We start from the raw sequence: 14,161 nt of genomic DNA, 5'->3' as shown, positions 1-14,161 counted from the left end.
CACTGTCTCTTATATAAATATTGTGTATAAGAGACAGCACACACACACACACACACACCTGTAATCCCAGATGCTCAGGAAGCTGAGGCAGTGAGGCAGGAGGATCACAAATTCCAGGCCAGCCTCAACAACTTACCAAGACTATCTAAAAATAAAAAGGGTAGGGAAAGGAGGAGGAGGAGGAGGAGGAGGAGGAAGAGGGGGAGGAGGAAGAGAAGTAGAAGAGGAGGAGGAGGAGAGGGGAAGGAGAAAGGAAAAAATATATATAACTTGATCCATTTCATCTATTTATATCTCTAGTAGAGATTCTAAGATATATTTTGTGGATATTATAGATGATCTCCAAAATATCAACTTGAAAAGCTTAGAGATGCTTGACAGTTATTCTGAATCTCTGTCATCTTCAGTTCACCAGAGATGTATGATTTTAAAATGGGAAATGACAGGTTATATACAAGATGTTATAGCAATTTTGCTGCTGGTCTTGATTTTTTAAAATTTCAAATATCAGAAATGGGTCAAAGTAAATAACAATTGTCTTGCTATTCTCAAAATTTGTGTTTGAGGTTACTAACCTATTATTTAGGAAGAAATTTTTAATCTCAAATTATAGGATGCCAAATTTAGGGGCTGGGGTTGTGGCTCAGTGTTAGAGTATTCCCCTAGCACACGTGAGGTTCAAACCTCAGTACTACATAGAAGTGAAATAAAGATATTGTGTCCACCTATAACTAAAAATACCCATAATATCAGAAAAGGCTATCATTAATTTTATGAACAGCTTACATAATTTATCCAATACATCTTTATTATGTGCCAAGCATTGCTCTAGGTGCTAGGGATACCCCAGGAAAGAAAACAAAATCCCCTGTTTTCTTAAAATTTATATTTTAGGAGGTCAAATTCATTTGGAAACTGAAGGATTGGAACAAAGTACAAAAGGAAAACTTCTTCAACCTATAATCAGAACTTCTAATTTCAAAGCTTAAGTTAGTTTTGTTGAAAAATGTTTCACTGTATACTTGTGTTTAATTTTCTCTTTCCACATTGAGGAACCCCAGGCTTTTAAATATGATTTTACATCTAAACACTTTCATCCACTGGCTTTGAACTTGCAATCCTCCTGCCTCAGCCTCCCAAGCTACTGGGATTATAGGCGTGCACCACTGTACCTAGCCCAAGTTTAACTTTTAAAGAAAAATTTATAATCCTTAGTATAGGGTAACTGTAACCACAGGTCTGCATAGGTTAGTGGCAGTGACAAAAATCAAAGTATAACTTTAAATCTCTTGTATGTTTAGGAAACTGTGTTGATGATCAAAAATAGACTTATTATCTGATGTATAAATGCATCTCATTTTTGTAATAATACAATCTTTTACATAGTACTTAGACAAAACTTGGACAAATATATTAGTTCCATACTTAGAAGTTTCTTGTATTTCTTTTCTAGTTGCTGACCTTTTCTTAAATTTACATTCCGAAACAATCCTTATGAAATTTCTGAATTTTTCCAATTACTCCTAATAAGATGAAATACATTATGCTATTTATAATACTTTAATTGAAACACAGCTGAAACATTTTGTATTCTTTGCATATAAAATTACACCTGCTAGAATTTTAGTAACCTTGTTTTCACTAAAGACCCAGAAACAAAGTAATCCTAAAGAGTACTTGAATTTATATTTAGCAGTTGATGTTTTAGTAGTAATTTTAACTTTGCAATTTAATCGGAGGTCTCCTCTAACAAAAACACATTTATATCCCATCTGATTCAAATGTATGATATGTCAAGATCATTGTACTGTCATGTGTAACTAATTAAAACAAAAAAAAAAGAAGGAAATCATCCCTCATTTATGAAAGCAAAACCCCCCCACATTTATGAAGATTAATCCCATTTATTTAATATATGTATTTTTTAGTTGTAGATGGACACAATATCTTTATTTTTATTTATTTATTTTTTATGTGGTGCTGAGGATTGAACCCAGGGTCTCATGTATGCGAGGCAAGTGCTCTACCACTGAGCTGCAATCCCAGCCCTAATCCCATTTATATTAATCTAATTTATTCATTTTTTTTAACTATTAGCTTTAGGTTACCCATGAAAACCAAAATATCAGACTCGAGTAGTTAACAGTATAAGTCATCTTTTCCCTGCTGAAGAAAAAGACTAGAAGCAATGGACATTATACTTCAAACATTTTATAGGAATTGGCACTTTACTGAATTCCTGACCACTTAGAAAAACATCTTTAATCTTATCTGGTTAGCCAATTTAAATTGAACTTTTTCTTAAAGGCTTAAGTCATGTGACCTAAAAGACACTTGGATCCATTTCTTTCTTTTTTAAAATTTAACTTATGAGCACTCATTTATCTATATGCTAATTTTGGGACCAAAACATATGCTATACAGTTGCACATAAATATACATTAAAAACTGACAAAAAACAAAAATTTTTGAGCTTTCCCTTGAATAATTGGCCTCTGAAAAGACAGAAGAAAAAACAGATAGAGCTAAAAATAAAAACTCTACATTAGATAAAACAAGACTAAGCAGAACAAAATGGCGGCAGGGGGGGGGCTGGGTTGTGGCTCAGTGGTAGAGCGCTCGCCTAGCATGCATGAGGAACTGGGTTCAATCCTCAGAACCACATAAATATAAAATAAAGACATTGTGCCAACCTAAATCTAAAAAATAAATTTTAAAAAATGTGAATTTACCACAAAAAGTATGAGCTTAAAAAAAAAAAAAAAAAAAGAGCACAAGTTCATGGCCATAATTACTCTAGTAAAGAAGCATGCAGAACATCTCCATCAGACCAGAGATCACTTTTGGATCAGAATAGAGTCAGTCCAGGTATTTAAAGGACATGGGAGCTCATGAATTCCTAAAGAAAAAGGTTCTCAAGGTAAAGAAAATTTGTACATATGGGATCTTTCAATTTTCCTTCCCTATGCCCAACTTTTGAGGAGAGAAGAGGAAACCCCTCCAGAAGCAGGGTGTCCCCTGATATTTCCAGGTTTATCCTATCGGCTTCCTGAAGCTTAGTCTCAGTGATTTGGGGTAATACCTGCTGTGTTATTCCAAAATAGAATGCAGACCGCTTAAGCATCCTCAAAAGGTTGAGGACCTAGCACAGCTAGCCTTTCCAGATCTCTTCTATCTCTCTCTCCTGTTCTTTTTGTTGTTGTTGTTTTTACCAATATTTGAGAATCTGTCATTTCATTAGAAGGTTTTATGTTAGATGCTATAGACAAACGTGTTATATTTTATGTTTCCCTCTGGAGACAATTTTCCTATTCCCCCAGTTGGTAATCAGGCCAGGTTCGGACACAGAAAACAAATTTTAAAAAACACATTTAAGGGGCTGGGGTTGTGGCTCATCAGTAGAGCACTTGCCTAGCATGTGAGAGGCCCTGGGTTCAATCCTCAGCACCACATAAAAATAAATAAAATAAAGGTATTGTGTCTAACTCCAACTAAAAAATAATTTTAAAAAGAAACACATTTTAAAAAAAATGATTTCTATTGCCACTGCCTGTAGACAATAAGGTACCCACTTTTATATCCAAACTTACACCCTGGTCAGCTGCCTTTAATTATCTCAAGCTTTCCTCAGTTCCACACATTCATTTTAATATATTTAAATTTTTATATTTTCTTCAGAGTTATAAAATATTGAAGTCATGATTTTGTTAATTTTAACAACCATAAGGACCAAACTGAACATAGTTAATATAATGTGTAAATGGGGTGTCTACTTTTTTATAATTTAAAAACATTATGTATAAAGATGTGAAAACGATGGGCTGGAAGATTTGTCTTAGTTAGTAGAGTGCTTGCCTCATAAGCACAAGGCCCTGGGTTCAATCCTCAGCACCACACACATACACACACACACATACACACACACACACACAAAAAAAAAAAACTATAATAAAATATTAAACATCATTTTAAAAAAGATGTGAAAATGAGAATAAACTTTAATTGATAGAGTTTTCTATAGAATATATTCATTATATCTAATTCAGAAATATATTTTACAAACAAGTTCTCATAGTGTCCTTAAAATATGTTGTATCTCACTGGCATCTTAAGATATACTCTACCAACCATTTCCACAAGCAATGCGGAAGAGGGTGACTCTCAAGGACTGGTGGGAGAATGAGATTAACTTTACATCTCTCTATTCATCCAATGACATCTGCTTGAAGGAGGGATAGCCTCTTCCCTTCTCTTTATTTCTTTCTGTCTTCCAAATCTCTCCGGTTCTTTAGCATTAGGGAGGAACTTACTGAGAGAGCAGAATCTCAGAGCACAATAAAAGAGAAAAAAGTCTTTTATGTCCCATAGTAGCTTGGATTTAAAAGTTACACTTTCCTTCTCTGGTCTTAAACTGATTTGGGCACTTGCTCATGTGGCTTACATTTTAGATGTGTATCAGATAGGCAGTTAAAGAGTAGAGAAAGCTGCTGTTTTGAACATGGAAGGCAACAACTCATACATAGGGCATTTTTGATCATGTTTATCTGTCTCCTTTTTGTAAAACCAGTCTCTTATGGTGTGGTGTTATAGTTTATGTTTCCCTCTGGAGGCTATTTCTCTATTTTCCTACTTGGTAATCAGGCTAGGTTTGGATGCAGAAAATTATCAGGCATTTCCTTTTTCTCAACTATGATTAGGTTGTTCCCTGGTATATTTTTGAGGCCAAGGCTCCCTTCTGAACAACAACCAAAAAAGAACAAAAGGGAACAGAACATGGACACCTGTGCCATGGAAACTGTCTCTTTGGCTAGGGAACATCTCCCAGATTCTGGAGCCTCTGTCTTTGGCTAAGTGATGTCTCCCAGATTCTGGAGCCTATAGTGGTCAGCAGTTTCCATCCCTCCTTCCATGATCTCTGGACTTAACTGCTGCCTTACCAGCACGGTAATAACTTCTTTCCTCCTTCATGAGTGGCCATGAAAAAGGTGCAAGCCTTTAGACTAACTACCCTTTCTGTGTGACTTGTTAACCTGGAAGCCCATGAAATTCTTAGATGCCTTTCTTATAATGAATCTTAGTCTGTCTATGCTGAGCCTATCATTAGTTAATAAATTTTGGTGGGGGTACTGGAGGGGGCAATTGGGCCTCACTCAGAATGAAGGATACTAACTTCTTGATAACTATTTAGTTTAAGGGAGGATATTTGCCATCGAGCTGTGCCTTTAAAAACTTTCTTACATGTTCCCTTTGTCCTTTTGGGTCTTCATACTCATATGATTTCATATTATGCTCCTCAATTAAAGTGGGAAGAAAGCCCATTAGTGTTCTGGGTGATATCCCCAATAGAGAAAGTAAATAATTTGGCTCTGTGAACTAGGAGAGATAAAGGATAGTTTACTCTAATAAAATGAAACAGAACTTCTGTTCTTTTTCTTACCAGATAAAGGGAATACAGAAGAAAAAAAATAATCTCTTGAGGGTCTAGGGAAGGCAGTCTAATTATGAAGTTATATTACAGTAATCTTGCCTAATGGATCCCTGTTTAAGAGGCAGACACCAGGTAGAAGTATTTTTGAAGAGGGAGAGACTGCTTAGCTCATGCTCTGGGGACTAATGAATGGGTCACCTCTTTCCCAAAGACCTCAGATCAGACTAAGACTTAATCTCAGATCCAAGATTCATCAAATGAGGGTGCCCTCCACCATGGGGCCAAGTCAATCAGTAACAGAAAGAACAGACGGTGGTTGATATTTGGTACCCTTTAGGGCTGTTGGGGTCAGACTCTGGACCTGAGATCTTCATGCAGCACTGGGGAGTGGCCCTGGTCAGCTGCCTTTAATTGTCTGAAGCCTTCCTCAGTCCCACACACCAACTTTCACCCAGAAGCAAGTCAGGACTGACATTCCCAATTGGGTGAAGGAGGAGATCTGTACAGTTGGCAATAGCTGGGGCAAGGTCTATCAATCATGTCGGACACTGAATCAATGGTTCAGGTGGCCACTTGTCCATCCATGAGATAGATCCATGTCAGCCATCATTACTGTTTATTTTACTTTAAAAAAAATCTTTTAAAGGAAAAGATCTCTTTCTTTTTCCTTTAGGCCCAAGAGAGTTTGAGAGTTAGCCATTGAAAAGCTGCTTAAGACAACATCTTTGAATAGTTAGCCTTTTTTGAGGGGATTAAACTCAGGGGCACTCAACCACTGAGCCATATCCCCAGCACCCACGCCTCTTTTTTTGTATTTTATTTAGAGACAGGGTCTCACTGAGTTGCTTAGCACCTCCTATTTCTAGGGCTGGCTTTGAACTCACGATCCTCCTGGCTCAGCCTCCCGAGGTGACAGGATTACAGGCATGTGCCACCTCCTGTGGCTTAATTAGCCCCACCTTTTTTTACAGGCAGTTTGAGGGAAGGGGGAAACCAGATAGTCAGATCTCTATCTATTTTTCCCATTTACAGAACAAACCTCCATTCTCTAATTTATATTGGGACCAAGTCGTTACAGGACAAAAAAATTGATTTAAGTCCTCTGTCTTAAACTAATTTCAATTACTTAATATGCACCCAAGGGGTGAGTTCTCAGGGATATACCCTAAATTACCCATAACCTTCAATGTGGTTTTCTGGAAAGAAAACAGGACTTGAGGTAGTCTTTGAGTTCCCAACCAGGATCAAACTTTTTAAAAAGTCTGTCCCATACTTTATCTTTGGGGTATACTTTGTGTCTATCAGGACCAGACCTTCAAGTCTGTCCCAAATTGTCTGCAAATTATCAGCAGTATGAATGTCCTTGTTCCTGTTATGCAGTTTTCAGGGTACTTTATAACCCCTACCTACACCTCAAGAAAAAAAAGAAAAAAATCCAAAAAAGAACATCCCTAAAATCCAAATAATCTAGGTGCACTTAAGAATTTAGAATATCTTATTATTTAAATAGCAAGGACACAAAAACCTTGTAGAGAGCTTAGAGGCACTTTGAGATAAGACAAAGTCAGGTAAGTTTTAATTAAAAATTTGTTCATGTAACAGGGGCCTGCTTTATGTTTGGAACATAACCCTCACTGTTCTGAAAATTGCAGCTCATTTTAAAACTGACATTTTTCTTTTTTCTTCCTCCCTAATTAAGGGGGAAGTGAGATTAACTATTTCCCTCCCCCAACTGAGTTATCTGACCACGGTAGGAATGAAGGAATTTAGACTTTAGAGCTGGTGCCTGCAGGCCTAAGAAACTGTTATCTCTCAAGGCTACAGGTAAATCATGACTCCTGACAGGGCACAGACTTTGCATGACCTCTTTACAAGTCCCTTGTTTACCTGATAGAATTACAGCCCCTAGATAGAATAATTTAGCTGGTGCATGTAAGTGAGACCTGTACAAAGATATTTTAAAAAAGGGAGTGAGGTCAAGAGGTCTCCCTCAGAATTTGAGTTTTAGCTGAAACTTAAGACTGAGAGATTTATAGCAGAATCTTAGAGTCAGATTGGCCACTAAGTGTATTGGGTCTGACTGTGGTGATTAATGGAGGTAGCTTCTTTTTCACATCAAGGTTAAGTCCTTCCAACAATGTGTCTCAGGTAAATCAAAATGAAGGGGTACTCAAGACACTGGGAGACCAATCCCTCTTATGCATTTTCCAGATAAGCAATTTGTGTTCCCTCTGACCCACCAGGAACAAGGTATGTTGGCCTCAGGGACTCTCCTATCATAGATGCTTTTTTTTTTGTTCTTTTTATTTAATTTTTTTAAACTTTTTTTTTTAAGAGAGAGAGAGAATTTTAATATTTATTTTTTAGTTTTCGGTGGACACAACATCTTTGTTTGTATGTGGTGCTGAGGATCGAACCCAGGCCGCACGCATGCCAGGCAAGCACGCTACCACTTGAGCCACATCCCCAGCCCTTGTTGTTCTTTTTAGATACACGTGACAGTAGAGTATATTTTGACATATCACACATACATGGAGTATAACTTCCCATTCTTGGTCATGTATTCATATATGAACATAGGAAAGTTACGTCCAATTCATTCTACTGTCTTTCTTAGGTGCTTTTATAAATAAGCATTCATCTTCTTAAGGGAGAAAAGGGCTTTAGTCCAAGGAAAGGAGGAAGAAAAAAAGTAAGAACATACTTGTTTAAGTCCCACAGAGGCTGAGAAATCTATATTCCCACTATGCAGCATGAGGGAGAGAAAGGGCTTTAAAAATGACCACTGATCTCCTTCACAGTTTTAGAGTTCGGACTCTCACCAGATCCCTAGGATGGCCTCAGCCGTCATCTTAGTGCCACATGAATTTACATGGCCTTTTTTTCCAGTCACCCAAGAAAGGGGATGGCAAATGAGGTAGATGGAGATTATGTTCTTTGATCTTTGAAAGTGGAGGGGAGGGTGTTATAGCTACAGTAACTAACAGAATAAGTCATAGTCAAGACAGAAAATATTTGTTAATACAAAATCAGTGCCTCACATTGAGTGCCAAGAGATGTCACAGGAGAAGAGATGTCTTTGGAGAAGTGTCCAAGGAGTTCCCAGAAGAGAGGGGGACGACTCAGGACCAGAGAGTGTCTTGGCATACGTGACAGAAAAAAATTTCATCATGAGTCAGGCAAAGGCATAGAGAGAGGTTTATTTAGGAAGACAGATACACATTCAAGGGTGAATGTGGGCTATCTCAAGAGAAAGCATGAGCTGGGGTTGTAGCTCAGTGGTAGAGCACTTGCCTAGCATGTGTGAGGCACTGGGTTTGATTCTTAGCACTGCATATAAATAAACAAATTTTAAAAATAAAGGTCCATTAACTACTAAAAATTTTTGTTTCAATTTTTTAGCTGTTGATAGACTTTTATTTATTTATACGTGGTGCTGAGAGTCAAACCCAGTGCCTCATACATGCCAGGCAAGTGCACTACTGCTGAGCCCCAGCCCTAGCTCCTAAATTTTTTTTTAAATATTAGAAAAATAACTGAGAAGCAGCTCTGATGTGGGCTGAAGGTTTAATATTTATGGAAGGGATATATCAGGGGCCAGACTGAAGGGGGATCCAGAGTGGAACTACACAATTTCATGCCAGTTTTCTCTGCACTTGCAAATTTTCCTCATTTTGCAAGGGCATGTTGCTCAAGATTTACAACTATGTTTTCTAACATCTCAATGTCTTGTGGGTGTTTCCTTTAAGATTCAATATTTCTCTCTCTTTATCCTAAATCCCTATCTCAATTTCATTTGCAAATAATAATTTTAAACATCTAAATCTCTTGCCTATGGATTGGTTGGTACCTTATTGGTTAGTACTTTAAAATAGTGGTGACATCCAACTGGAGGTATAGCTCAGTCGTAGGACACTTGTACAGCATATATGAGTCACTGGATTTCACCCCCAGCACCACGAAAACAACAACATAATAAACCATAAAAATAAATTTATATTGGTGATACAGCTACAAGGCCATCTTTTTTTATTTCACTTGCCCTGAGTAAGAACTAAGAGTATATTTCCATGGCTTTATGTTGTTTTGTTTTCCAGGAAAATTTTATCTTAAAGAGTATTTAAAAGTGCATGCCTGTAATCCCAGCAGCTCAAGAGGCTAGGGCAGGAGGATAGCAAGTTCAAAGCCAGTTTGAGCAACTTAGTGAGACCATGTCTCTAAATAAAATATAAAAAAGGATTGGGGATGTGACTCAGTGGTAGAGCACCCCTGGGTTTAATCCCTAGTACTGCCAAAAATAATGATAATGATGATGATGATGATGATGATGATAGATGTTGAGTTTTGTCAAATCTGTCAAATAACTTTTTGTGAAGTGTGATTTTTTTTTATTATTTTTATTTTGGGGGGTACCAGGCATTGAACTCAGGGGCACTTGGCCACAGAGTCACATCCCGACACTTTTTTGTATTTTATTTAGAGACAGGGTCCCACTGAGTTGCTTAGTGCCTCACTTTTGCTGCGGTTGGCTTTGAACTTATGATTCTCCTGCCTCAGCCTCCCAAGCCACTGGGATTACAGTTGTGAGCCACCATGCTCATCATGAAGTGTGATTTTAATACTTTATTTTCACAGGATTTATTTCTTAGATCTATTAACATACTCAATTACATTAAGCCATCATTACATTCTTAGCATAAATCTATTTGTTCCTGGTGTATCATTCTTTAAAAGTACCGTAGACTCTATAATATTTTATAAAGGATTTTTTCCATTGATACTAGGAGTAAGTTTGGCAGGTAGCTTACTTCTTATGGTCTAGTCATATCTTTGTCGTGTTTTGGCTTGATTTTTAGATTTGCATCATTAAAAATGTGAAAGATTATCTTTTGTGCTCTGGAACAGTTTAAATAATGGTAAATTTAGCTGTTCTTTTGAGGTTTGCAGATTTCACTTTTAATATTATATAGGCTTGGTAATGTTTTGGGAGAATTCTTTGACACTATATGACAACTGGTTTGTTCAAGATTTACTGAAGATTTTGAAGAACTAAGTGACATGAACTTATCTGAGTAAAATCACGAAAAACTGAAATATATGGATCAATGTAGGGAGCCACATTGAATGACCACGCCTTCCAGTCCTGATGCCTCGGGCCCTGGCCAACCATTGCTTTTGTTGTGGCCTTGTCTGAGGCCTGCTGGAATAGCAAGGAGGTCTTCTTTGTGGGGTGTGCCCTTAGGGTTGAGTTAACTCACCAGTTCCCTGGTACTACTGCCCATTCTGCCGTTTTTTGGATAGAACTTTCTAAGAACAAGAGTCCCCCCCAATAAAAACCCATTTCCGAACGTGTTCCCTCTTTCTCATCAGCCTCTTGGATTTTCTCTTGCTCTCCCTTTTGGGGAGTCTGAGGCTAAGAGCTGGGGAAGCTGCCCTGAAGCTTATATAAAGGTAAATTGTGTCTATGTTTTGTTTTGTGTCTCTGCAAATTCACACGAGCGATCTTAATTCAGCTCTTTTGCTGAGTTACCCGCACTGGTTGGGGGTGGCAGATCAATATTTCATAATAATATTTAGCTTTATACAATTATAATGTTAATCCCATTTAGGGTCATTTTTTTTTTTCCAGAAAACTCTTCTTTAATATTTAATGCTACCGGGGCTGGGATTATGGTTCAGTGGTAGAGCTCTCGTCTAGCATGTGCAAGGCCCTGGGTTCAATCCTCAGCATCACATAAAAATAAATAATAAATAAATAAACAAAATAAAGGTATTGTGTCCAGCTACTTCTAAAAAATAAATATTAAAAAAATATTTAATGCTACCATAATAAAATCATCAATAGAAGGCCAGGCATGGTGGTGTCTGCCTATACTCCCAGCTATTTGGCAGGCTGAGGTAGAAGGAGTGTAAGTTCAACTCCAGTCTGGACAACTTAGACTCTGTCTCAAAAACAAACAAATGACAAACAAATGGCAACAAAAGTCACCAACAGATGTAAAAGGAATAAAATATTGACCGATTATAGGTTCTCTAACAAGGATGGCTGGGTGAAGATAATTCTAATACTATGTGTAAGAGAAGTATTATAGTAATATAAGCTATTTTTGAATAAAACAAGTTTTGTAGAATCATTTGTGAAGGAAGATTTTTGTATTTAAATGCTAAAATATAGTTCTAGGATTGTGTTACCATATGATCAGTGAAATATACAAAAGAAGGGATGATGGTGAGGATGTAAAACTAGGCCAGATGATACTGAGACATCTCATTTCTTTAGATATTGAGGAAAATACTCAAAGATACTAAATGTGATTTATTACTAGATAGGCTCATTTGATTCATCAACATTTTAAATGTTTAGTGCAGTGTAGATATACATAATGTTGTACTATACCTTAGCATTATATACTATAATATATACCTAGTATATCCTACAGTACTATAACAACTAAAATGAATCTCATTTTGACATAATTATATATGCCTCTTTTTTTATACCTTTTTTAAAATTTATTTTTATGTGGTGCTGAGGATCGAACCCAGGGCCACGCGACCTAGGCAAGCGCTCTACCACTGAGCCACAACCCCAGCCCTTGACATAATTACATATGTATGGAATAAAATTTGCTCCACTTTAGTCCCCATTTCCTTCTGCTCCTCCCTCTCCCAGTCTCATTCCTCTAGTCATTTTCCTTCTATTTACTTACAGTTCTTTAAAATTAGCACTTCAAATATATACCAAAAAGTGAAGTTTACTGTGGTCTATTCATATATGTACATAGCATAATTTGATCAATTTCATCCCACCATTCCTGAACCCTTTTCCTGTCTCTTCTTCATCTACATTAAAAAAAAAAAATGTAGTTGTAGACTAACACAATGCCTTTATTTTATTTGTTTATTTTTACGTGGTGCTAAGGATCAAACCCAGTGCCTCACATATGCTAAGCAAGTGTTCTGCCACTGAGCTACAGCCCCAGCCCCACCCTTATCTACATTTTTTGAATATTAGCTATTTATCGTTGGGCCCAAGGTATGGGAGATGGAAGGATACAAAGATGGAGAAGCTGTAATTCCTATCTCGAAGTCTATTCAGAGATAGTCACACCACATGAAAAGATGATTATGTAGTATGATGTAGAAATAACAATTATGGCATTTGTATAAAGTGTACAGAAGAGGAGTCAGGATAGGGTATAGTTAGGTACAGATTCTGAGAATCTGGACCCTTGAATTGTCTCTCAAAGAACCAGTAAGACAGGGAAGTCAGAGAGTATAGCAGAACAAAGAAAGGCAGTTGAACACAGAATAAAGGAGATGTTGCTAAAGATGAGACTGGAGGGTCTGGGGCTGTAGCTCTGTGGTAGAGTATTTGCCTACCATGTGTAAAGCCCTGGATTTGATCCTCAACACACATAAAAATAAATAAATAAAATAAAGGAGAAAGCAGGAGGATTGCAAGTTCAAAGCCAGCCTCAGCAAAAGCAAGGCACTAAGCAACTCAGTGAGACCCTGTCTCTAAATAAAATACAAAATAGGGCTGGGAAGGTGGCTCAATGGTTTAGTGTCCTTAGTTCAATCCCTGGTACCAAAAAAAAAAAAAAAAAAAAAGAGCGGGAGAGAGAGACTGAAAGATAAGCCAGATAAAAGAGAATCCTAAATGGCATGTATTTCATGCTGTACATTGTAGAGGATAAACCAAATAATTCTTAGCAAGGGAATTAAAATGCCAATAATATGGAAGATGGATTTAAAGAGAATAAAGCTTTACTCAGAAGCATAAGCAGGACCAGATGGCATCCACCTAAAAGTTTTGAAGGAATATAAAGATGAGAGTGGAATTACCAGTCAAATATTTCCTACTCACTTGCAGAATTTCTATTTAGGGAAATATTTCAACAGCATAATTCCATGCCATCCATGTCAGACCAGTTGGTAGAATTAGTAAAGAAAACTGCACTCTTGAAATAGTAAAAACTGACAGACTAAAGGAAACAATTTTTGTCTAATCTAGGATTGTTTAAGGAAATATTTCAGGGCTGGGGATGTGGCTCAAGCGGTATCGCACTCGCCTGGCATGCGTGCGGCCTGGGTTCGATCCTCAGCACCACATACAAACAAAGATGTTGTGTCCGCCGATAACTAAAAAAAAATAAATATTAAAATTCTCTCTCTCTCTCCCCCCCTTTTAAAAAAAAAGAGAACTATTTCATAGTTGAGGAGAAATTTATGATAAATAATTTAGACTTGTTATGTACCTACAGGGCTTATAAAGCATCTACAATAAATAGAAACTTTATATTATTCATTTAAGGTGCAGATGGGGAATTGGGTTCATCCTATCTGCCCAAGTTACACAACTAGTAAGTGGCAGAACTGGATTTTAAAAATCCCTTTTCTGGGCTGGGGTTGTGGCTCAGTAGCAGAGCACTTGCCTAGCACATGGGAGGCCCTGGGTTTCATCCTCAGCACCACATAAAAATAAGTAAATAAAATAAAGGTATTGTAAAAAAAAAAAAAAGACAAAGAAAAAGACTGATGTGAAAAAGAGGCTTATTAGAAAATTAAAATATAATTAATTATTAAATGATCCATATATAGTAGGTTCCAAAGTATTAACCCACAAAGAGACCTAAGAGCTAAAAGTTACTTTATAGAAATTAAAAAAAAAAACCTCAGATAAATCTTACTGATTCACCTGAGTGAATATATATATATATATATATATAT

The 14,161-nt window shown here is 36.9% G+C and overlaps 1 protein-coding gene across 1 annotated transcript in view; it reads left to right on the top strand.

Annotated features, from left to right (window-relative positions):
* Fam186a (family with sequence similarity 186 member A) overlaps window positions 1–14,161 on the top strand; it is a 67,698-nt gene that overhangs the window by 48,338 nt on the left and 5,199 nt on the right. Inside the window, 2 exon segments of the mRNA XM_048802447.1 lie at window positions 6,734–6,816; window positions 14,036–14,133. Of these exon segments, the coding sequence (XP_048658404.1) occupies window positions 6,734–6,816; window positions 14,036–14,133 (181 nt within the window).

This window comes from Marmota marmota, unplaced genomic scaffold (genome assembly GCF_001458135.2).
Source record: "Marmota marmota marmota unplaced genomic scaffold, marMar, whole genome shotgun sequence".
NCBI classification, from domain to species: domain Eukaryota; kingdom Metazoa; phylum Chordata; class Mammalia; order Rodentia; family Sciuridae; genus Marmota; species Marmota marmota.
This window is presented reverse-complemented; position numbering and strand designations above follow the sequence as displayed.